This window comes from Ammodytes marinus (genome assembly GCF_949987685.1).
Source record: "Ammodytes marinus genome assembly, chromosome: 20".
NCBI lineage: Eukaryota > Metazoa > Chordata > Actinopteri > Uranoscopiformes > Ammodytidae > Ammodytes > Ammodytes marinus.
In genome coordinates this window covers 9,875,275-9,901,393 of record NC_137224.1, presented here as the reverse complement: position 1 = coordinate 9,901,393, position 26,119 = coordinate 9,875,275, and the positions used below count along the sequence as shown (strand labels likewise).

Sequence of the window (26,119 nt, the reverse complement as noted above, 5' to 3'; positions counted from 1 at the left end):
GATAACTGGAATGGAATTTAGGGTGAAAAGTATATCGGAAATAAAGATATGGTTTGAATACAAATCATACTTGAAATTATGTCTAAAACCAAGCCACTTAACTCACAATACATTTTTACCTGTTTATAGAGTGAGTGACTTAAGAAGACAAAGAGTGTTTCTGATGAAAACAAGCAAGACAATGGAAGTCTGACCATTCAGTCATGCAAGAACTGAAAATACTTGTTGTGGGTGAGCATAGCATCAGTACAGACAGGGAAAATGAGAGAAAACAAAAGCCAAGAACCTACAAAACCTGTCCTTCAGGTTCTTACGCCTACAAATACCTGACAGGTCACTTTCCTGAGATAGGTGATACTGATACATACATACAAACAGGAACACACACACACACACACACACACACACACACTCTAAGGAGGTGAGTCTGTCTAGTCAGCACAAAAAGCCCTCCAGTATTGATTATAAGAGCACCTCTGGAGGTCACCAATGATAGAAAGTGAGGCACCAAAGACTGTCGAACTCTCCACCCTGTTTTATCTATAGGGATTGGCAATAACAAGAACAGACATGGGTCCTCCTTGTTACCCAGGATCTGTTTAGTAAGGTGTGTACCTGGCTGACCCTTTCATCTTACAATTGATGAATATTACAGCGGTTTGAATCATCTAAATTTGATGAAATGATCACACAAACACACTGCAAGTACATCATGCTTTGCAAATATGACATGTGGAGTACATTATGTCACATGCCAACATTCCTCTGTTTACCTTTATTTTGTTTCCGCATGGTGGCAAACTTGGACTTTCCTAGGGCGCTTGGAGCTGTCTTCCTGTAGAAGCTGTTACGATCTAGTGAGCCCACATACACAGGCTTGTGACCCCGTTTTGAACCAATGCTCCCAGCACTTGACTCATATCCTTTTTCATTCTCATCCTTGTGCCTGTATACAACGGGATCCTCAAAAGATTGCATTTTGCAGAGTGCCAACTTCTTCTGCTGCTCAACCCATTCCTCACAGTGCGTCTTAACTTCCTTTTTAGGGTATTCCTCAAGTTGCGAATCCAGAGATGTTGAGCGCAAATCTCGATATCTGTCCCGGGTCCTAAAGTGGGAACGTTCCCCTTCTCTGGATTGGTGGTGGTCTTCATTATCACGGCTGTATTGGTCTTCAGTCCTGCGCTCATAGTGCTCCCTTGTTTTGTAGTGGTCCCTAGTTCTGTTGTCGTAGTACTCATGTCTCCTGTCATCACCTGTATCCATGTACCGGTCATAGTGGTCCCCCTCCTTATAACCACGGTGGTGCTCGTCCAGTTCAGAGTCATACTGACCCCTTCCTTTTCTGGTGTAAGTTTCCTCACCCATGTCCTTGTAGTTATTTTCTCTGCGATCATATTGATCCTCTGTATGCCGGTCATAAGAATGGTCTTTGCGTTTCCGTTCATCATAATAGCGGTCATCCTCTCTTCGCTGGGAGTATTCTTTTTCTCTATATCGATGATCCCCTTTTGAGTCATAATAATCCCTATCATAGTCCTTGTAGTGGTCACTGTCCCTGTAATTGTCTCTGCGACCATAGGTGTCTTTTTGATCATCATAGTCTTGATACTCTCTGTTGAAACCGTCATGTTCTCTAAGTGCACGTTTACTGGGTTTCCTGCTGTCATGATATTGCTGCTCTCTGTCTTCAAATCTCCCATTGTATTTCCTGTCATCATGATCCCTGTTTCTGTATTTGTCATAATCCTCCACATATCTGCGACTCTTATGAGGATTACGTTCGGTGCTATGATCATTTTCTCTGACCCAATCGTCGCTTCTTCTTCTGTCCTCATCAAACTTACTATACCCTTCTTGTGGCACTCTGCTGTAGTCCTGGTGGCTGTTATCCTCAGGTCCCTGGTAAAAACAATTTTTGCCTTTCCATTCAGATATCCTCACATCTAGATGACCACCCTCTGAACCAGGGTGGTAGTAACCGTCCTGGCCTAGAGTCCTTTTGTCATATTCCAAGCTGGATTGGCGGCAAACATTGCCCTGTGTAATGTGGGCTTGGTTCTCCCATTGTACTGGCCATGGAGCTTGCACATGCACTGGAGATGGCATGGGCACACCTACAGGCACCATCATGCCACCATGTACTGGCATAGGGCAGCCTGGAGGTGGAACTGGGTGACCAGGACCTGCCACCATGACTGGTCCCTGTGGATGTCCAGGAGGAAACACTCCATACCCAGGATATCCAACCTGTTGTTGCTGAAGCTGCAGTTGGTGTAGATGTTGTAGTTGTTGCAGATGAGCCACCCTCTCCCTCTCTCTGGCCCAGCCAGCATCCCCCAGGTCCTCCACACTCTTCCCTTTCCTTACAGGGGCACCAGCTGCATAGTTCCAATCCGCTGGACCAAACATGGCTGGGTTTCCATAAACCACTGGGCTCTTCATAGCTCTTGCTGTTTAAATCAGCCCCCGGTGCTGATAGTTTGTTGTTGAATGTAGTTTATTTCCTCTTTCCAAAGTCCCGCATTCCATGACAAAGCGCTGTGGGAGACTCCACCTGTCAGGCATATTGTCTGTAACTCTCTCCCACTTGTTTTCTCTGTCTCCTCTCCGCTGCCTCAACAGCACTGCCTGGCCCAAGCACCTCCCAGCCCTCAGTGTAACTGAATCATACCCTCCCCACAGCTTTCTCAGCGAATCATGGAAGGAGAAGGGGGGAGAGGGGGGAGGGTTATTGAAGGAGGGGCCTTCTTGAGTTAATGATTGAGTTGAGTCACATGAGTGGAGGATTAGCCCAGAGCCCCTCCCATTCTTTCAATTGGCTAGTACCTCTGTTTGCAGAAAAACAGTCTGTCAAGGAAAGATTTTCTTTGACATAATATGTCAAAGAAAATCTGCCTTTAATGGGCTACAGTTAATGGCCTACAGACCAAGTGTTTTTTTCCCCACACCGATGAACAATACTCCTTCCTTCCTTCTATCCTGTTTTCTTTGTTTTTGCCATTTCCTGTGAGTTTCCCTGCTTTTTTTCACCAGTTTATTAATGCATTATTGCAATCCCTTGACGCAACTCACTCCTGTCCAAACAACCAGCTCTAACGTTCAGATTCTAACTATCAACACTGGTCGAAATGGCGTGGTAGTTGTAGGTAAACTGAAACTGAGCAAGAAACTGACCTCAGTCTATCAGTTTAACTTTGCCCTAGATTTCAGGGAGGAGCCATAATTAACACATGAAGACGGCCACATGATTTGGTTTGAAACTAGTTTTCTTTTGGAGTAATGATTGATAGAAAAGAGTAGTGAAAAGTAGAAAACAAGTGAAAGGAAAAGCTCCCAGCAAAAGATAGCCTTCATATTTAGATAATTATTATACCATCTCTCAACAACATGATTAGCCCAGAGCAGCTACTGAAAAGGTAGCGGCTGGGGTGTACAATGAGCTATTGTTGTAGGTTGTCCCCACTCTCAGGCCTATTCATAAAGCTTGAGTATAATATATCCCCCCTCCTCCTTAATTCTCCATGAAAGAGTCAGGCATTAAAGGAACAGGTTAAAGCACTTGCATACACTCAAATACACGTGATACACAAACAGACACATGGAAAAGTATCCATTTACAATCAATTCAAACCATTAAAATGTAATTAGAATGGAACTTGTAAGATGTATTAATTGCGTTATGCATTATTGAAATTATGAATGAATTTGGTAAGATGCACTTTTGCATTAAATAGGCCAAAACCCATATTGCACAAAAGGCACACAGTTTCACAAGGTAAGCTTGAGCATGGAAATCGTACTAAGACATTGTTAGCTTATTACGTAAGGCTGTTTAATTATCAGTGTTCAACATCTCAGCTTTCAGTAGCAGAACAGGACCGAAACTGTGTGTTTGTGTATGTGAGCCAACCGTAGGAATGCTGCATATGACATTCCTCTCCATGACTGTGTTACCCAATGTAAATTAATCTGTCATGGCTTTGATCAACATTTAGAACATCGAGGGAAAGTAAATGATGATTTTCAAGAATAAGGTCATACAGAAAATGGTTCTACTTCAATAGAAGTATCCAGGTTTCTAAGGCTGACGGAAAGCTCAAGCTGAAAATAATCCTAAAAACAGTGTTAAACTATGGTATCATGGATGCTCATAGAGGTGTTTTAATAACAGGTTAAAAGAATTAAAAGGAGGCTGAAGTTCAGGTAGCTGGAAAACAAAGAAATGGTAGAGACGGAGAGACCTGCACTATTGTGTGAAAAGGAGTAAATAGCACCAAGCATGCTTAAAACTAAATAAAAATAATTTAATATGACCCAAATATATAAGTCATGCCAAAATGCTCTTCTTTATACTTGGGAAAGGGATACCCGACTAACTACTATAATTGGCATACAACACAATATGTTTTGTAATTGCATTTGGATGAATGGATACATTTTTTTCTCACAACTTTCTGTTGCTTTCTGCCAATGCCTCGTGCAAATAAAAATACTTGAAAATTACAACTAAATGAAAAGCTGTTCAGGGCAATAAATCAAACTGTGTGTGTATGTGAATTTTTCTTGTTGTTTTGAGATTTAATATAACACCTCTCAGTTTGTATGGGGCCTTACAACCGGCCTCTGTACAGTGAAGTACAGGCAGAACCCAATGTTGAAGTAACTCCCTGCCTTGCAACAATAAGCTGCCATTGTCTTTCAAGCGTCACACTCAGGAACACACCCTGCACAAGCATGGAAAACACTTACTCCTTTGTGGCTGTGTGTGCATGAGTGTGTGTTAGAGGCATAGCAATAGGATGATAAAGATCCTAAGACTAAATGATTGATATGTACACACCTTTCTGTGAGATAAGCATTCAAAAAGGGGAAACAGAATATCCTTTTAACAAATCCTTTGGAAAAGCATTTGTCTTTAATGTGTTGATAATTACCATATCAACATCCTGCAATGGGAGTGTGCTTGGCTGATTTCCCCTTCCTAGATGCTCAATCTCATCTCTTACAGATCATGTCACCACCTTAGGATATTTCCACATCTAACAACTTGGCAATAGCAAAGGACATCACACTTTGAATATTAGATTTCTTTTCTGACAAAGAAGGGTGTGAGAACTTCTGTAGTGTGATGATGAGTGAATGGCAACTATGTGGTTGCATGACCCCTAGAGGGCAGGCACCTGTGGCCAACGGAACTAGCTCCTGCCTTCAGGCTGATCCACTTATTAGACAGTGATGGATATAATTTGACAGAATATAATTTAATGTTATACAGCCAATTACTGATGATTAGTTTGCCGGTATGAACACAAACAAAACGGTAGTTAAACTATTAAATTAGAATGAACCATGAATCATCCAGTAGTGATTGAATTACCAAACCAAGATGAGCTCCGTAGGTGAACAATGACTTCTTGGCATGTGACTGCTCTGAACATCTAACTTTCAGTTTTGGATCATTGAGGTACTTGGTCAAGTGAGAAAAAAAATCAATTAGAACAATAAGAAATAAATAGGACTGAAACTCTTAAGTTAAGAGTATAATGAGGCACACACAAACACACAAATATTGTTAGCAGTACTTTAGACTGATTAGGTTAATGAATGAATGAGGATTTTTGTGTGGTAGGTGTGTTTGTGTTTGTCTGTGGGTGTGTGCGTACATGCGTGTTTAACAGTGAGAAATAGGGGAACTCTTCTGTTGGAAAGCAGATAAAACATGTGCAGTTAGAAAATCTACATAGAAAAATAATTGGGAAAGTGACGAATTGTTCATGGACAGAATTACCTACTATGTTTTTGACCAGTACACTCTTTTTTTTTTTACTTCAAAATCAAGTTAATTCATTACATACAGTAGATGAAAAATTTAGCTATGTAAAAATCCAATATTGCCAGAAAAACACAATAAAAAGAAACTCGTACTCATATATTGGAAAAACATTAGTCAGGTGATGTGATCTGTTATCATTAACCTTTTAATAATGAACAAAAAAAATGAATGTTCCAAACAGTCATAAATAAAATAGTTTTTAACTATTTGATATTTTCACCCTTCTTCCCGTTCGTTAAATCCATAAAGGTAGGCTTAAATCAATATGTAACTTAGTCAACAAATGTCGTCAGTGCCCCTTGAGCAAGGCACTAAAACCCCCAACTGCTACACTGACTTGTAGCAAGCAGTTCCCAGTGTTTGCCATTGGAAAATGTGATATTAAAAACATCAACAACTTTCTGTTAACCCATACACACCGTTATGAGTTCAACCCTACCTGCCACTCTACTAGACCTGGTTTCCCGAGCGAGCCCAAACAGTGTGGAGAGGTGTACAACGGGCCATGTCACAGCTCGCCACAACCACACTTTGGGTCTAGAGTGGGCCATGCTCCGTCCGTCTCCACCAGTGAAAAAAAATCCAGAAACCACTCCCAATATAATCCCTCTCCTTAATCCTCTTTTACAGATGAACAGATGATGGAGGAAAAAGTTGAAAGGTGCAGAGTGATGAGAGCGAAAAAAGAAGAAACATTTGGATGAAGAGAGAGAGAGAGACAGACTGAGAGACGGTGGAAAAGGCCCACGTGCATGACCTACCCTCTCACTATGTGCAGGAATGCTCCTCGTACCTATATGTGAAAAAGTGTTGGGATGCCAAGCAGAGCACTGTACACCCAGATAGTATAAGATGGCAAAAACAAATCTGAGCCAATTAGCATTAGCTCAAAGGGCGATCCATCAAGGCAAGGAGGGAAAGCCATTACGTAGGGGAGAACGGGGTAAATTGTCACACGGGTTGGTTGTCACAATCGTTATATCTCGGAACCAGAAGGCGCTGTCTGTGAAATTTTGGTATGTAAATATCCACAATTGGGGTCAGAGGTCACCTACATAGTCTTCCTTGGAATTAGACTGCTGAATTTGAGGTGAGGGGACTGTTTGTGTTTTTCATGTCAAATTGAAAATATTTAGCTCCTCAGTATTTTTCTTCTAGGCTTTTACACAATGGGTTTATAACAAAACACTTGTTACCCATAAAAAGTGTGAAGGGTAAACTATAGTTTAGATTGTGGTTAGCAAGCTAATTAGTTGTCAGATGTTTGTTGGCCTTGATGCTAGCAAGAAATTTAAGTTGGGGTTGGTCGTCACATTTTTTGGGGGGTTAGTTGTCACATGTTATCCAAAGGCTGCAGCCAGAAAAGGAACCCAATAACGAAATAAATTGTCAAGCTGTGTCCTCACTGACACCCCAGTGAAGGAGAGAATAGAGCAGGAAAATGCAGCTAGCATGCAAAAGAAAAAAGGGCAACAAAATCAAAACAACCCAGTGCATCCCAAACTAGACCAGCTGCCAAGGATACAGTAAGTTATGTAGGCCTATTTGTCAACTTGACAATGCAATTACACGTTCAAATTTTGTTCTGCTTTCTCGTCTTCTTTTTAAGATTATTCCCATTAAGATAACATTGTGACAAACAACCCCATAGTGTGTGACAACCAACCCCTTGATGGGGTTGGTTGTTGTCACAATGTGTAAGGGTGTCTTTGACGATTAATTCCTTCTTTATTACAATAAGATAGAAAAAGTGAGGGGTACACATTTCAAGCCAACACCTTAAGCTTCAATTTAATGTAGGAATGACTATTGAAAGATGTTTAGGTGATGAGCAATTCTCAATAGAGTAGAAAGTGTGCCTACTTACCCCGTTCTCCCCTATACAGTAACTATTGTTTTTAAAATGTGTAAATACTCTATATTGGGGACAAAGGATAACAACTTCTTGTGTTGACCATTACTGAATATGTCGAGCTGATAAATGACATGTTGCGGGACCAAAATGAGTAGCAAAATCTGAAATTAAATCGTCACTTTCAAGTTCATCTTGTGTGTTGGTATTGCGTGACCATACAGACTCGCTGTTGTAACAGCTTGCTGCAGTTTGAAAGGGATAAATCAGTCATGCCAAATGAGATGTGAAAACCATTCACTATTAATACCTCGGAACTTAACTAAACTAACAGAACTAAACTAAACAGAACCTCACGAAATGTACCTCAAAACTAGACAAAGTCATTTCCCTTTACTTCAACTACGCTCTCTCTGCGCGCGCGCACGCGCACACACACACACACACACACACACACACACACACACACACACACACACACACACACACACACACACACACACACACACACACACACACACACACACACACACACACACACACAGTGTTATGATAGCCTTTCATTTAAATACACAATCTTCTTTCCGCTGATCATTGTGGACGGTAAATAGGGATGTCTTGTTTGCATAGCCTACAGTGGAATTTAAATATTGTGTTCGTGCATGTGATTTGTCTGTCGGGAACAAGTCAAAAAGGAAATGTGGTAAGCGCACATGGCTCATTTTTAGATCCCTGCGATATTACATTTTGTTGTCAGTGAATAGGTAAAATTTTTTTGAACTAACCGCAGGCTACAGGGCCTTAGACATTTACTATGACATCAAGTAAAAGAAATTCTGCTTCATCCAAATGAAAACATCTACGTAAGTGCGTGTAGAAAGAGTCTGACATCTAGGTTGCTGTTTGTCTGCTCACTTTTCAGTAGTTTGTCAAATTTCACACACAGAAATGTGTTAATAGGGTATACCCTTGTTGAGATAAATATCTACAAAACAGAAGTTTAAACTGTTTAAAAACTTAAATCGTAACCCACCTCATCTCCAATTCTTATCCGTCCCATGACTAACTTTCATTTTTGGGTCAAACCGAAGACTGGTAAAACTCTCAATCCCAGAGGGCCTTGGGGGTCTAGCCAGGCCACAAATTGAACATGCAGAGTTTCATACTGAGCTGGGACCTTTGTTGCATGGTTTCACAATGGCTTTACTGTTGACTCTCTGATAAAAGGCATAAAAGTAAATACAAATACAATAAAAAATATGCACTGCCCAAACAGTCTTACCTTGTAGCTGCTGCTGCTCCAGGGCCAGTGTTTCCAGCGTGTAGTTGCAAAACTCCAGATTCTCCATGGCCTGCATGCGGGCCGTCTCATCCTCCTCTTCCTCCAACATGGTCCGGAGTTCTTCTGCCGTGTGTGCGTAGGCCTCCATGTCGTGCTCCACCTCTTGTAGCCGTAGCAACATCTGGTACCTGTCCTCCTCTTGCCTCTGTCTTTCACTCTCTAACTCCATCTCTCTCTCCAGCTCTTTCTCGGCTTCAAGCTGGCACTGGATTTCGTGTTCCTGGGCGGCCGCAAGGTCACCGACCTCGGCCTGACCTTCTGTTATCTGGTCCAGGACGTTGATTGCTGCTTCTTCGGGGTTGTAGAAGATGGGGCTGTTGGTGAGGGAGTTGCTGGGCGAAGGAGCGGTGTTTTGTCGCAGGCAGCGATGAGGGGGCCGCGGGGCAGGGCGGGCTGGTCTGCATGCAGCCGGGGCCGGGGGACGGAGGACTTTGGGTCGAGGAGGAGGAGGTCGAAGGTTCCTGCGCCTCTCTAGTGAGGAGGACGCAGAGTTGGACTTCAAGAACTGGGACACCGGCGAATGCGAGGAGCCTCGGATGATGTCGCTTTCGTCGCTGTAGTCGAGGATGGAAAAGTGGCGCAGGAAACGGGATTGCTGACTCATGAGGTCATCCACTGGCGACGTGTCCCTGGGAGCCACGGAACCCACGTTGGTGTCGCTGTATGAAGTGTTCAAGCTTTTCTCAAACTCGAAAAGCTGCTGAGATAACTTGGTCTCCAGGTCACCGGCTGAGGTAACCAGGGCGTCCAAGGTGAGGGATGTTGGCATTGTTCCGTTGGAGCCACGGCCCGTCAGCTGGGAACGTTGTCGCGCCTCAGCATTGCCCGTCATCATGTCGGCATCACTGACGCTAGCGTGGCGAGTTAGCTTCCTCTGCTTATGTGCCTGAGCGAGATTCAATAACGCCTGGCCAAGACTGGCGTTTCTGTTATTGGAGGCGGCACCGTCAGTTGGTGGCCTCTGGTAGTGTCTGCTGTCTTTGGACCAACCAGGGTGATTGCTAGGGAGGGTAAGGCTATGGGTAAGTTTGGGCAGTAAGGATCGAGTGTTACCATTAGTATGGTTAGACCGATTCCTTCCAGAAGATGGGCTATGGTGCCTTTGGCTACGTGTAGGTAGGCTAGGCCGAGCTGGCAGTCTGGGTCTCGCTGGGGGAGCGGATCTTTGTCTCTCAGGAGCTCTCTGTGCTGGAGCAACAGGTCTACGTGGCTGAGAGTCAGGCCTGCTGCCCCCATTTCTCTGTCCTCTGTTGTAAGTTTGAGCTCCAGTGCTTTGGTTTTCACCTCGCCACCTCTGCTCCTCCGTCCTTTCAAAGTAGTCCAAGTCCCACACAGTATGATCCTCATATGTCATACTTTCCGGATCATTCTCTGAGCCATTGGGACGTAAATGGTCAGAACTGTATTCAGAAGCAGCGCTCTTCTCTGTGTCTTCTTCTGGCTCAACACTATTCGTTTCCTCTGCAGTTTGCTGCCCGCCGTCGTCCTCTATTTTCACAAAGCGATGGGGAAAAATACCGCGTCTCCCTCGCAGCTCCCCCTCCAGCCAACCATCTTCCAAAGTGCTAATAACACGTATGCGATCCCCCGTATCAAAGTCCAACTCGCCTGGTTCCATGGCCCGAAACTCATAAAGCGCTACTACATAGACACCGCCCCCCTCCTCCTCCTCCTCTTCCTCCTCCTCCTCCTCTTCTTGGACTGTGGCCTCCTTCTGCTCCAGCTCGTCTTTCAGAAAAACCTCAGGGCCTTCGACACCTTCTTCCTCCATCCCTTCTCCCGCTTCATAAGACTCCTCCTCATAGCTGAAGTGTTCAGAATCATTGTTGGAATACTGGCAGTCCACGGTGGGCTGCTGAGGAGATCGGAGGGGGCTCAGGAGCTCCACAAAGCCCTCTGGGAAGATGCCCCTGCGGCCCTCCAGCTCGCCCTGGAACCAGCCTGGTTCAGGCAGGCCGGTGATGATGATCAAGTCCCCCTCGCGGAAGTCCAGCTCTTCGTTGAGCTGCGCGTGAAGGTTCATAAGGGCCCGGGCCTGGCCCAGGGCGTAAGGCGGGAGCTCTGAAGCCTGAGCCTGGGCAGAGCGTTCAGACAGCTGCCTGGAGCGGCCCGACAGGTTCAGCTCCTTCACACACGACGTGGGGAAGAGACCGCGGAGGCCCCAGGCGTTGCATCCTCGCTGCCAGGTTTCTCCCAGGTCCATGGACCCTCCAGCCTCTCCCACCACCACATCACCTACACAGACAGAGAATAAAGAAGATCTTATTTAATGGTCGTTTTATTGATGTGAATAACAGGACATGTTTAATGTTAATGGTGCTGCCACTTCTTGTACTCAAGGTGTTGTGTTATTATCGTTTGTCTATATTTCATTTGACATTTAAGCAACACAGACCAGGGGAGAGTAGTAACTAAGCACTGAGAGACATGCACAGAGAAAAAGCAGGGAGGGAAAGGTCAGGATATACTGTTAAGGTTGTAGATACAGACTGTCCAACTGGTTGCTCTACAGAATATCAATCTACAGTACCGGTACATACTTATAAGTACATTGTTTGTATTCTACAGAGTTTCTCATTCAAATCAATTACTTATACAAACAACACATTTAGAGTTGCTGCTTGTGCCAAACAGATATGGCTTGAAAAAAAGCTTAATAGTTGATTTGTTTACTTATTGTTTTGCATACTTTGAACTACTTGGGATAGGTAATTAAACCAAATTGAACTGGTTTCACATGAATGGAATTAAAAGAACTGCAATAAAGTACCAGAATGTTTGTCTGCATTTAGGTAGTATATGGTCACATTATACCTCAGTAAGATTTGAAGTTATTTCACATTGTCTTTATAACTACATTCATAATAACTGTACTACAGACAGCCCTGCTGTTAATATAACTACTAAATCACGGATTATGGGAATGTTGACTGGTCAGCCAGAAGTCATGAGGGTCACATTCCAAAGACCAGTGGCTCCACCTCCCATTGTGTCTGGGGCCAAAACTGGCACGCAGCCAATAAGGACCATGGAAAATCCTACTGGAAATTAACTTTTACACTCTAACTCTGTTTCCTATGTTTCCTTTGATCCGGAAAGTGTTATTTCTTTATGACAAAACAAAATATATTGGAATATGGTTGTTCGGTTAATTTTGTCATGGATTGAATCAAAGTAAAAGCTAAATAATGTAAGAACTGTATGATGAAAGGGCACAGAATTAATTAAATTATTAATTATTTGACATAGTTGAGGCTATTGAAGAGCTAAATTTTCATTGCATAACAAAAATGCTTTTAACACAAGCAGAAGGCATCAACTAGATTAATTCTATATTTATTTTGTTAAAACTTTAAATGGACAATTAAATCTATTCAACTACTATCGACTACAACTACCACCAGCACTTCTAATGAGGTTAAAGGACAGTTTTACCGACATAAAGGAGTTCTGCAAACATCAGTGTTTCATGCCTGAGATGGTTGTTGAATGAAAAATCATAGAAAAAAACAACAACTTATGTAATAGTTTGAGAGAATTCATAAATGTAAAAAGGGAAACAAAAAGTCAAGTCAAGTGAAGTGAAGACAGTCTATGAAGGTTTCAGTGTCCTCTGGGGACATCTACTGGGGGATTTCGGAAAAAGACTTTGGTTGGTCATTGTGTCAACGCAGAGTGTTTCCGACCAATTGTTTTTCCTCCTGGGGAAATTTGCCAAGCTTAGTTTATAACAATAACCACGCGGAGGGGACTTTGTGTTTTTCTCAAGAAAATCAGCAAATGGAATTACAGCAAAAAAGTAAGTTGCCAATAAATGTCTATAATGATTAATCCCATATCAAGGTAATCCAGATGTACAGGAGATGGCAGTAAAATATTAAGATTAATGATTACTAATAAGATAGTCGGAGAATGTGTTGAGAATTGCGTCTTGTGGCATCAGTTCTAACTTGTCTTTAGAAATTCCCTCCAGGTGCACAAAGTGACCTTTGCCTTCTTTCCTAATCAATCTTTCTACAGAAGGACCACCAGAATTTTTAGCACAGTGTCATCTCAGGTAAGGTAATGTGTTTTTCTAGGTCTGGGTTTGAGTTGTTTATGACCATCCTTGACCATGTAAGTACGAAAGACATATTCTTAAACCGACAATTCTTTTCGCAGAGCATGCCATCAAGGAGAAACAATGCCTTGTCTCCATTCACTATGATCAATGCAATGCAGGGCTTGCCTTGTTACAGTAGGATTTGTAGAAATATTTCAGTTTTTCACTCATTTTGTTTTACAGTTATAACAATAATACCCTATACTAATATTAACATTTTAATGGTGCAAAAAGATTATTTGTTTGACTTTAATTTCCCTAAACTTTAAAACTTAAGACTGCAAGGTTCCCAGTGGAGACAAAGCATCAGTTCAAATGTGACTGTGAAAGCCACAACGTCAAACACAACACAACACAACATAACATAACTACACAACACAAACAATTTACCTGAGCACAGCGACATCGACAAGCAGCGTTTAAGCTAAGTGAGAAAACATGAGCAATTGAGTTAAAGTGCTTCTTTTTAAAAACAGAGTGTTTGGCGTGTGATTAAACTCAGTTACTTCCAACTTCCTGTGCAAAACATCCACTTCAACTTAACAGATAACAGAGCCCTTAAACGTTATCATTGTCTGTGTCCTTACCTCTATTCAGGGACAGGTTGCCCGGCTCTGCGGAGCTGAAATCATTGATGCACACATACAGTCTGTCTCCAGGCTTGGCACTGGGAATGGTAATCTCCTCAACAAAGGTGCTGGGAAACTGACCTGGAGACAGGAGACAGTGAAGGAACTCAATTGGATAGCTAAAGAAAATACAATGCAAAACATCTCCTACACATGCTTGATACTTGTCCTTAAGACAATCACAACAATGACTGTTGTAACTCACAGCTATATGGGTTCTTATCCAGATGTAATCTCCTCATCCTAAAGTCATTATTGTGCCATTTTCAGAACCCGTAGCAGGACCAATTCAGGTTCTACTTTGTAAAGCAATCTTCAACTCATATAAAAAAAAATGGAAGACGAATTTGTTGTCTTTTTCAAGGAGTTTTGCAGATTCAAATATTCGGAGGATGCCAACAGATTAAGAAGAGTAGAATGGTCTTGAACTTCACTATAGTTTATGTAGTAGGTAAGATTCAGTTTTCAAATCATGCCATGAGTGTATTGAAAACATCTGTCTTTTCCAGGAGAAGTCTAGCAAAGCCACACTAACTTCCCATCTGCGCTTCCCTTCTGAGGGAATCCCCTCTATAATCTTCAGAGACATTCGACTCTTGGAAAACTTAAGTGGATTTTGTGAAGTCTGACCATTTGGGGGCAGAGAAAGCTCAAGGGAAACAATGACGTAAACTTTAAGGGAACATCTCGCATAGAATCCATTTAATGCGGAATAACTTATTTATGAAAGTGAGATCTGCAATACTTATTTCTCTGCTTTTCAGAGTTTCACTGATTATTCTAAATGATCAGGCCTACTTAAGGGGCGCACAGCCTGCCCCCTTACTCTATATGTGGACCGTCATGGGTGTATGGTGTAATGCAATACATAACTCAGAGAGGAAGTGAAGCAGGGCATGTCACCATTACAAGTATGAAAAAAACTGCGTAATTTGCCATTTCACACAATGCACACTTCAATGTTAAGACAAAAGGCCAATGAGTCCTTCACAGTTCAACATCTTGCTTGTTTTTACAGCAGGCCTCTTCTACATGAAGTTGTTCTGTTAGGTTAAAGTTCCTTGTGGTAAACAAAGAGCAACTTCTTTACAGAAATACTCAACCATAGATTTATTTACAGTAAAGATGATCCCTGAAGCCTTACCTGTGACGCCATCTTTGTTGCCAAGCAACCAGAACTCATCCAGAACGCCGAGCACCTCGATGACATCACCGGTGAAGAGTGGCAGCTCCTCGGAGACGCTGGGGAGAAACTCAAACAAGGCACGCACCACCGACCCAACTTCCATTACTCATAACCTGTAGGGCACACAAAAAAAGATGGGAGAAATGAATAATTAATAGATAATTCCCACACTTGAAAAACAAAAATACATAAGAAGATTCGTACAGGATGAGAACTAGAAAAAATATATAAAAAAAATAATGAAAGTTCAAAATAAAAATTTAATAAGAACATTTAAATGTGTAAGTCTTTTCCAAGAGGGATAGGCTATGTCTCCGTTTTCTAAACAAGGCACACTGCTGTTATTCAGGATCCTCCCCATACAAATCAACAAATGCCTTCACAGAGAGAGAGAGCGGCCTTTCTTGAAACGCCACCAAATGAAGGGGGAAAGTGAGAGCGTGAGAAACCCGCGATAAAAAAGGAGAGAGAAAAGGAAGGGAAAATGAAAAGAGAGCTGTTCTTAAGAAGGCTGAAGGACATTCCTCAACACTCCTCCATCCTTCTCCTGTTTCTCCTCTTGCTCACAAGCAAACAAGTGTTGTGGATGTGCAGTAACAACAGCTACAATAAGTACTGTTAAGTAAAAAATAAAAATGTGCATGAAATGAATATTGTTAAAAATACAAGCATGTGTGATGGAGAAAGCCATATGTTTAAAAAATAAACTGCAATCATCACTTTTTGTAACCTTAAAGTTGATGAATTCAAGTTTATTTCAGATATCTGCTCAAACTATGACAAAATGAGCTAGCAAGCATAATGCCACATAAAAAATTACATTTAATATGTTTTTTCCAGCCCTTGTGTATCATTATCTGAATACTGACTAACCACAGGTGGGGATGGACCAAGGAAAGAGACGGGGACATGAGAGAAAGAGGGCTGTAGTTTGCCACGGTCAATGAGGCCTCTGTCTAAGTGGGCCGACAGAGCGGAGGGAGGGAGGGGGAAAGGAACTGTCTATAAGCCCAGCTCAGTGCTGCCGTCTGTGGGGAGAGACGCGGCTCAGGTTAGCCATGGATGTGGTGGTGGAGGTAGACAGAAGGGGGGCACGTGAGCGGCATTAGGAGAAGGAAGAAATGAGAAGTTAATGTGGGAGTGTGTGAAGGCCCTACTTGCTTCTCAGTGAAGGCTAAGCATGTCTGTCTTGCTGAAACAAAAGCAGTTGGTGTTCAGTATTTTGCTGAAGTTGTGAACCCAACACCTCGCAGTGTCAAAGTAACAGGGAAACCTAAGCTGAAGAGGCATTGACTAAAGTGTCACAGAAGAGGCGACACAACACAGCAGGCAAACAGGCTGTGTACCCATGTAGCCTATTCACATGAACGGAAGCCATGATGTTTTTTTTCTGTTTGTGTGTTGTGTTTTTATCAACTGATCCAATCCATCAGCACTAAATAATAATGTTGATAGCATCTTGATGACATTTCCCTTGAGAAAATAGCAGGATGAACAAAGCAAAACACACTGAAACCCATCTGTCCCGCATCAGTCCAAATGAAACAATGGCTGCCTGTCCGTGCCCCGACATGCACACAGGTGAACACATCTCACTCATCTAGGAGGAAAATTGTTTCCATGACACTGAAGGTGATACTAAATAATCTACCCGACAACGCACTCCAATGCCTTTATTTGTGTATGGAAGGTCAGGAAAAAAATAAAGATAACTCAACTGGCTGTCTCTTGAGAACACTCAAAATCAATCAAATTCAAAGGATTTATTCTCAGTTCAGAAGGTCAGACAAATAATACTTTGTTATCATGTCTCTAACCTTATACACAGAGGAAGGGCTGATAGAAAATGTTGTGCCGTGAATGAAAAATAGCCTGATAGAAAGTCACACCATGTACACAGACAGGTTTAGCGCAAATGTACTACAAAGCACAACAGTGAAACTAATCATCTAAAGCCTTGGACTTTTATTTGCATTTTAAAAAGTATACCTTCTGTCCATTTGTCTAAAACAAATCAGGCAGATTTCCTGTAAAAGCCTGCATGTAAAATCTCTATGTAGATTACAGTCTTCTTTGCGCAGGCATTATTCTGTTAGGAGTAATTATATCAAGTTCAACTAATGTCCCCCAAATGTATGTTGTGAAAAACAGCAGAACGTGTATTAAATTCACCACTTTCCGCCACTTGACTCTATTACTTTGTCCACTAAAGTCTGCCAACCACAGCTGAGCTTACAAGCAACAGCCTTTCCACACCTGACTACTGCGCCAGGACCTACAAAGAGTCACTGGGCTGCTACAGCTTTCTTGAAGTTAATCCCTCGGCCCGGACAAGCTCCTTAGTGTTATTTATGGGTCTGTCAGTGTGTCAGTGGACCATGTGCCTGGTGGGGACTTTTACAACCTGCTCTTGCAGACGACAACACAAGCCTGGAGGGAATGCTGTTACCGTCTAGTAGCTGAAAATGGCCATTCTGCTTTCTGTAAAAATCCCTTTTTGTCAAAATCATTGAATATTACCTCACAATCCGCTATCTGTCCGAACTGTGCATGCGCAAAGGAAATAAAATCCAGTGTTAATGCACAGCCTATCTGTAAACAGGCATGTTATTAGCTACGGTGGGCCCCCTTTTGTTGACATATCAGTTTACAGAGCCCAGACTGTTTATTAACACCAGTTTTTATTTTCAACGCACAAACAGTACAGACAGGTAGCAGATCGTGAGAAGATTTTCACTGTTTTCGAAAAAAGTGATTTTGTGAACAAGCATTGTCCAGAATCCCTGACTGTTAATGCAAGTGCAGTAAGTGCAATACATTAGATATAATAGACACAGTAAATGAGGTACCAGAATGATTCAGTATCACATAAGTAACAACATACATAGTTAATACAGCACAGCGTAAACCAAGTGCAGAAGTAATTAGTTTCAGATTCTATTTTGCAGATCTTTTTCATTATTCTCCTCGCAGGCTCATATCACATCTGGTCTGCACAAACTAAATTAAGTAGCATCAGTCATTAATTAGGGATCTTTCCAAAGAATAATATAAAAAAGAATTGCTATGTTGTTCTTGGATCTTACACTTTAAAGACCTACTTCACCGGTTTGAATATGAAGAAAAAAAAACTTACTTTGTAAATATTACTGTGATGTCTTTTACTGTGACATCCCAGTAATATTTACAAAGTACGTTTTTTTAACCCTATATTTCTCTTTCTGTGATGTCACAAGAAAGAGAAATATAGGGTTAAAAAAAACACTCTTTCTGCCTTTTCTCAGGCTAGGATGAACCGATTTAAAAAATTTTTGCACATTTATACTACATAGGATCTCAGAATTCAATACACCTTCATATTCAAACCGGTGAAGTAGGCCTTTAACATTGCAAGAACTGACTTTTAAAAGTATATAAAACAGGTATTTTCAGTTTTGTGTTTGTGAGTGGCTTATTGTGACCAGCTGCTGAAGAACATTTTGTTTGGATTTGAAAAAAAAGAGAGGGAAAAGTGGGATCACGTCAGGAGCAGGTGTGTCTGGAACTTCAATGTTTAAACGGGAGGCCTCTAACTCTTATCCAATCAGAATTGAAAGCAGACTATAAAGCTTCAACCGCCAGGGCTTACCCACCAATGCGGAACACGTCTTGGGAAAGTACAAGGGGCATTTCACACACTGAAAGATCCTCAAAACACGACTTAAACAGGTGTGTCTCTTCCGTGAGGGTTTATGAGGTCTAGATAAGCAACCGGACTCTGATCACGGTTGAGTTAGTATCCCGGGAAACTCCTTGACAACATAGTAAACTATCTTTTATCAGTATGGAAAAACTGTATAGAAAAGACAAGACATAATTTGTGCATCTTCAGAGTTTGGTTATTTGTTATCGATCTTTCAAGTCCAATTCAGCACCGGTACAGTGGTTCCTAATAAAGAATGTAATACAGTCTTCTACTGCTTCAACAATACTGATGAGACCATTAAAGAGCATTCACTACTAAGGAACTCTGTTTTTGGAGAGAGGATGAATGAAACAGTGTTACTGGGACTGCGCGGCACTTGGCAGTGGCACTGTCCTGGAGAAAGTAACAGGACTACGACAGACAGCTAAGTCAACAGCTGACACACACACACGCAAACACACACACGCACACACTTCACAGCTGACAGTGGGACAAAGCACCAACTATCGGACCTGAAATGGGCCCTGGACTCATCATCACTCTTTACTTCACTATCCTAGCATGTCAGTTTATGTGTGTTTTTCCCAAACAAAACTGATCTGCTGATCAAATTATTGATTGATAATTTAATCAGATTTTTTTTATCTGTTTAGGACTGAATGATTTAAACGTTTTTATTAAGAATAATTCATTTGAAAAGAGTGCAATTTTCAAATTGCAAACTATAATTTCAGTTTATTTATTTTAAATTGACCAGCTCAAACGATCAATGTCTCCGAGACTACTATCAAGTATTTCTCCCAAATTCCAAATAAGAATATTGTAATTTTGAGCCTTTCCATTCACTAATCGAGAATCCTGGTCAACCTTCCTTTCACAGTAAGACATCTTCAGTTAGCCTCTGTCTCTACAGGTAGAGCAGGGCGACTGCTGAAACACTGTGTTAGTGCGAGAGCACAGGGCGGAGGAAGTGCGATCTGCTGACTGCCCTGGACCTTTTATTGAACAGGGTCATCTGATGCCAACAATGAAGCCGCTGCTGCCCCATTATCCATCTGCCTGCCAGCACTAGGGCTCACTCCGACCAATGCCCCATTCAATCCTATTCAGATGTACTGAGGTGGCAGACTGGCACGTGCCTGTGTTCATGCAAGTCAACACACACACACACACACACACACACACACACACAGAAGCTGGTAGAATCCTCTGGAGTGGCCTGGATGACAGCTGATGTTGTCTTTTGATAGCGATTGTTTACCAGGGGGAGGGCTCGTAGTGTAGTCCTCCCATCCAGAATGCTGAGTCCACTAAAGCGCATTCCCCTCGAAAACAACATCAACAAAACAGGTGAGTGGCCAGTGGACGGTTCTGGATATTAAAAACTGTGTGGGGCATCTGTTGCTTTTCTCCCTGTCTGCTGGTCTTTCAGCACATGCAATGGGGGATCAGGAGGTTGACAGTTGTCAACACAAGTCATGTGGGTTTTTTTTTCTAACCATCTGTTTAGAGAGAGTCATTGCCTCAAAGGCCCACTGTGGCACAATGACAAAACCAATGCAGATATGAGTTTGTTTTTTAATGTTTTCTTTGCAAATAAAATGTTATAAGTGGTTAAGATCTGACAGTAAAATGTTATGCTCTGTGGCTGCATGGTAAACTATTTGTCAAGCTGTATGTACACATAAAAAAACTAATGAAAAGATTTAGTTCACGGCTTTCCTCTGGCTTGATGGTTACATCTCGAGCTGGGCTGAATTTTCATGATCAATTATTCTCTCAAATGACTGATAATGGATATGTTTAGTGAAAATATCAGCAATAAAAAAAATGTCCAAAGAGTCCAAAGCTACATACTCTGAGTAAACATGCATATTATTGTCTGAAACCACACAAAAAATGTTTGAGTTTAAGATCCCATTGGACAAAGAACATTTTAAATCCTCACAATTAACGAAGCGTGAACTGGGAAACGTGTGGGATGTTTCTTGAAAAAATAACCTCCATTGTTAATTGTTGCTGCACGCCAGCCATCCCAAACTCCCACTGTTTGTGGTTCATCTCATCTCCTATCTATCTCGTAAAGGCCTCCCCATTAGCTCTAAAAAGGTATATTTAGCATGGTGACTTATTGTGCTGTGGTGTTATTGCTCTACACAGCAAGTTTAAAGGCATGATAGTTAAGAGAGAAATTGGGCTTTAAAGTGCATTTCAATCAGATGAGGCAGCGCTACGTGGCCTCAGCCAGCTGGATAAAATGAACACATCTGGCGAGCTGAGTCAAACGGCTGAAGATGCCAAACTCTGTGGAAAGATTTTGGCGAAAGGAGCCATCACCTCGACGCCTTCCCATCAAACATGTGAACTGCAAACACAAGGATGGTTCAAATAAACGCAGACACAACGTACTCTATACACACTGACATGCCAGCCCTGCATTTCAATACAAACCATCTCTGTGGTGGATACAAAAAAGACAATTTTGTCAGAACGACACCATCAATCAATCCCAATTGCTTACATTAAGAGACAGGAAGGACGGTCTCTTTTTATTTAAAACAGGCCAAACAAACAACCAACTGTTTACTTATCGAAATTGACATTCTCCTTTTTTTTTTTACTTCTAAATAGTGTGGTTTAAGGCAAAAAAATAAATAAAGGGATAGTTTCGACATTTTGAGAAATACTTATTTGTTTCTTACAGAATGTTACATCAGATTGGTGTGACTCTACAACCAGCTGCCACTTAGCTTACATTAGCTTAGCACTGGAATGAGTGGGAAACAGCTATAGCCTGGCTCTGTCCGAAGGTTACACAAAAAGCTTTCATCACATTTTTACTGTTCCCTGGTGCAAATTAAGTCAAATTTCTTTAAGGCTTTTTTAACATTTATTGGACATATAGCAAGCTACGAGGCAAACAGGGAAACATGAGAAAAGAGAGGGGGATATGAAATGCATCAAAGGTCGCAGACTGGAATGGAACTGGGCTGGCGTTGTTGCGATGTTGTTGTTATATGGCATGAGCGGTAACCCACTGACTAGGCCTTCCAAAGAGCTCTGATTTATAAAGATAAAGTACCACTACTATAAAACAATCCCTGATTAGCCAAGTCAGGTCCTGCAGATCAGTATTAACTTTATTTCTTAGCTAACAATGAGCTGAGTCAGAGCAGGATGAGCCCAGTAAATCAGTCATCTCCCACACCTCTGTGCTGCTACAGACGTCCTGTCTTGTTTGGATCTCTTCTGGAAAAAGAACATTAGTTTAGTAACAGATTCGAATGCAATCAGAGGATTTCTACACTGATAATGCATTGCCTTATTTATACTAGTTGAAATATTTATGAGATGTTTAATTAAATAAAAAAAAGTATAGTCTGCACTAACTTTCCTAACAGCAAGACGTTGCGTCTGCTACATGAGCGCTAGGGGGAAAACCCTGGGTGGGTCCTTGGAAAAAGACTGAAATGTTTTTTGGCTCATCACCCGTGGCTCTTAATATCATCTTCACATTTTCATTCACTCTGCAGTCGATTTCATAATTTTTTTTTAACTTTCGTTCCGTACCCCCCCCCCCCCCCCCCCGCCCTCTCAGTCGCATAATTTGCTTCTCCATTCCTTTCTGGAGCGTGCATGTGTTGAATATTAACATCTACTACGACTACGACATACGTAAACACACACTAGGGGGAAGTTCGGCTCTTTGACATAAACATTTCCACAGCAAAGAGGAGGAGGACAGCTCAGATGTCTGGGCTCCGAGGGGCCAAGGCAGGCGGCGTTGTCACGGTTACGTGGATTTGTTTGGACGGAGGCGGAGGGTTTTCCCTTGAAAGGACCCCATGACGGTGGTGCCCAAAGATATGCTGCGCCCTTAAAACATGACTGAGCCCTTAATGGTTTGCATATGAGCTGTTACATAACTGATCTCTCTTTCTCTTGGGATGGAATCATGACATGCCTATAAAACATAAACATGATCAATGCATAGATAGAGGGTGAAAAGTCCATGTGCTCCTTTCTGGGAATTTTTTTTCTTGAGGACATTATTATGAGACTCCCAATATGACAGAATCTAGCAATGCTTATATGAGGGTTCGTGAATCAACTCTTGGGACAGCTCATGGAGACTGTTCTGGAATAATCCACGCAGAAGGGAATTGTAAGACCAGGCCTCCATCAAAAAGAGCCTAAAACACTGCAGTTCAAGCTAAATATATCTTGAATTTGTCACACACTTTGCAAACAAATATGTGGGATAACTGCTTTAGGTCCCAAGTCACTGAAAAAGCAAACTGCAAAGTATTTCCATGTTTGTTGCAGATTGTTGCAGACTATCAAATACTGTATGGTATGGTCATTAGCTCGTGTGGATTGCATTCATGTGTCTTTAATGTACCAGATCTGTCATACAGCCAGAGATACATGTTGACTATGACGGTTCCAGCTAACTTACTGAGCAGAATATGGTGTCCTTTACATGTTTAGTCTGTCTCCTTACGAGAAAGTACAACTTCTCTCTGTTTTTGTGGCTTTTCACCCCAAGTGTGTCTGTGTCTAGTCCAACCTTGAGAAACCCCAATGAAAACAAAACAAAGTACTGTTACACTTTATTTCATAGTTAGTTTCAGCTCTAAGTAACATGTGTAAGCAAAGTTGGTTTGCGTCCCATCAATTGCTATGACCATGCTGCAACTTATCCAATTCACTCTTATAATATCCAAAGAACTATGTTGTGCATGTTTTTTTCTTCCCCCCTTTATTTGCAGCCACTGCTTAACCCCCCCCCCCCACCCCTCCCCCCCCACACACACACACACACACCTTTTTCAAAAGCAATTCAAATCAAATGAATTCTCCTGCATTTTCAGCCAAGCAGAAACAGATACTGTGCTGCGAGCAAAGAATGTAAGGAATGTCATTTCTTTAATGTCCGAGAAATACCTTCTCTCTGAAGGAATGGTGTATTACATAATAGAATGAAAATTTGCAATTTCCCAGTTTTTCCCATGATACCTTATCAAGATATTTCTATTTTTGACATTCTTTTCTGCTTGATACTCTCTTCTGTAGGCAGCTGAATTTGGCTGGTTGCTATTTACAAACATAACAGAGAGACATTGTCGCTGTTACTACATAGTGTTTGTGACATGTAACTCTTGCAAAACCAACACAAACGTCTCAAATTTCTTTGTCACTGTGTACGGATATAGGACCCTGTTGCAGGTGTTGAATAATTCAGTGACACACACAGTATGTGTCTGCATCCAAAATCCGGACTAGATTGGGCATTGAAAACAAAAGCAAGACAACACAGGAGAGAGAGATAAGTATACTCTTCTTGATTCTAAAGCTGATATTAGTTAACGATGTGGAAGCAGGCCTCAGGTGGTTTGGGATAGAAGGAAGAGCATAATACATTGTCATACAGACACCTGGTATACAGGAATGAACAGGTTACTACTGACTCTTTTATATTCACATCAAGATCGGTATTGTATCCCTGCAGGCAAGGATAAACAGAAAAGCATGTGTGCTATTGCCAATGCACTGCAACTCCTAATACTAACACTGACTGCAGTAGAAGGGCAGAAACACAACTGTACGCTTGTACAAGCCAAACTGAGGCTCCATGACTAAAAACCACAGTTAAATACTGCCAGGGCAAAGACATATTGTGCTAATAGAACAAACACGTGGGCATGTCAACAAGTGCAACAAGATACAAATACATGCTGAGTAGAAGAAGCCTCATGTTTGGATGTTGCTCTTCTGACAGTGAGCTCTGTGCTTGGGTGAGAGACTCCTCCTAAAATAATGGTGAATACAGAGAGCCTGTAATGACATGATGATTGTGGTTTAAAAAGCTGTGCTGTACAAACATGCATGTGCAGATTAAGTCTGATTCATACTGCACTTGTGGTCCATAAGTGTGCAAAGAATTTGCAGCTATGTCCAGGCCTGTTCCACTCAATCTGGACTCAGTTCAAGTGACAAACTGGACACAATTCAGCTACTGACTGGCTAGTTACAAATACATAAAGAAACCCTACTGCTCCTACATACTACTACAATAACTTATAGGTCAACAGACCCCATACACACCTCATAATGTACATCACACTGTTGCTGTAATGTTTCTATCATCAGTCATTTATTCTACACACTCCTCTGATCATTTGCTACAGCATACAGAGCGAGGTGGGAACAATGCCAAACTTGAGCAGTGCGCTAATGTTTACAATGTGGTCTAACACAAACAAAACTAATGATCTGTATAATAGAATACAACAGACCAGAAGATTTGACAGATATAAGCAATAAGGCATCACCGTAACTTATTATAACTGTAGGCCTATTGTCTATAGAATTAGAATAAAAGTAAAAGCAAGGAATGCTTGTGTGTGTGTGTGTGTGTGTGTGTGTGTGTGTGTGTGTGTGTGTGTGTGTGTGTGTGTGTGTGTGTGTGTGTGTGTGTGTGTGTGTGTGTGTGTGTGTGTGTGTGTGTGTGTGTGTGTTTCACCTCACATGGTGGAACAACTGACAGCAGCGACCACAGGTGACAGACAGGCAGACAGACAGCGGGTGGTGTTATTTGGTCTGACTGCAGCACTTGTGTCCACTGCCATAATCACTCACTCATTCAACTCACGTCATAGTCGCTCAGACTTGTGGCTCTCTGTATTCACAGCGATGCCTATGCGGAGGATAAATCACGCCCGTAAAAAAAACTGACAGCACTTGAATGTCACATAAGCCCATGCTAAAAAGCTTCCAAAAAGTGTATAAGACAGAAAAAAACTCAACCTACTTCTCTCAAGTCCATCAAAGAGTAAAAGCAAGTTATGACAGACTTACGTGTCTCTAGGATACTCATCCTTCATCCCACAACAGGCGTTTTTTTTCTGGTTCTTCAGCACTGTGTAAAAGCTAAAGTGAAAAGTGTGTTGTGCTTTTCTTACCTGTGAAGTGTCTGAATGTCCAGTTGGCAAACAATATATATGGGCTCGTGGGCCGTTAGATCCAGTCAGAAAAGATATCCAATTTCTTCAACCCTGGTGGTGATGTGTTGGCGGAGTTGCTTTTTCCTCTCCTCGCGACCAAACTTTTCAGAGCAGCTACGCCTCTTTGAGCAGCTGCGGAGTCGCGCGCGGGGTCGATGTTACCAAGAGAAGCCGCTGTGTTTGGTGCTCGAAACACAAGTAAACATATTGACAGCGGGGAAGGTTTCGCGGAGGTCCGGGCTCTGTCTCGGCAGAATCAGCTGTCATCACACCATCAGTAACAGCGGCAGCACGGTCGCTTTGCGCCTCTCCATGCCTACATGCAACAACGCCACCCACTTTTTTTTTTTTTTTTCAGAGACCCGTGGCTGGCTCAGCGGCTGCCTGACTGAAAATAGATAGAGTGAGTCCAAAAACCAAAAACACTCACAAAAAAATACACGAACACACACATAAGAGGACTGCTTGACCTGATTTAAA

At 42.0% G+C, this 26,119-nt stretch overlaps 1 protein-coding gene across 2 annotated transcripts in view; it reads right to left on the bottom strand.

Annotated features, from left to right (window-relative positions):
- The window catches only part of dnmbp (dynamin binding protein), a 47,399-nt gene extending 21,488 nt beyond the window's left edge, over positions 1-25,911 (bottom strand). The window contains exons 1-4 of one of the 2 annotated variants that reach the window (XM_080048951.1): positions 25,598-25,911; positions 14,906-15,060; positions 13,720-13,842; positions 8,971-11,265 (exon numbers count right to left, since the gene is read on the bottom strand). In XM_080048951.1, the coding sequence (XP_079905077.1) occupies positions 8,971-11,265; positions 13,720-13,842; positions 14,906-15,050 (2,563 nt within the window). In that variant the 5' untranslated portion in view covers positions 15,051-15,060; positions 25,598-25,911. Of the gene's footprint in view, positions 1-773; positions 2,611-8,970; positions 11,266-13,719; positions 13,843-14,905; positions 15,061-25,597 lie in introns of those variants that run through there. The other variant, XM_080048952.1, reaches the window with a different exon arrangement.
- Positions 25,912-26,119: the final 208 nt, after the last annotated feature.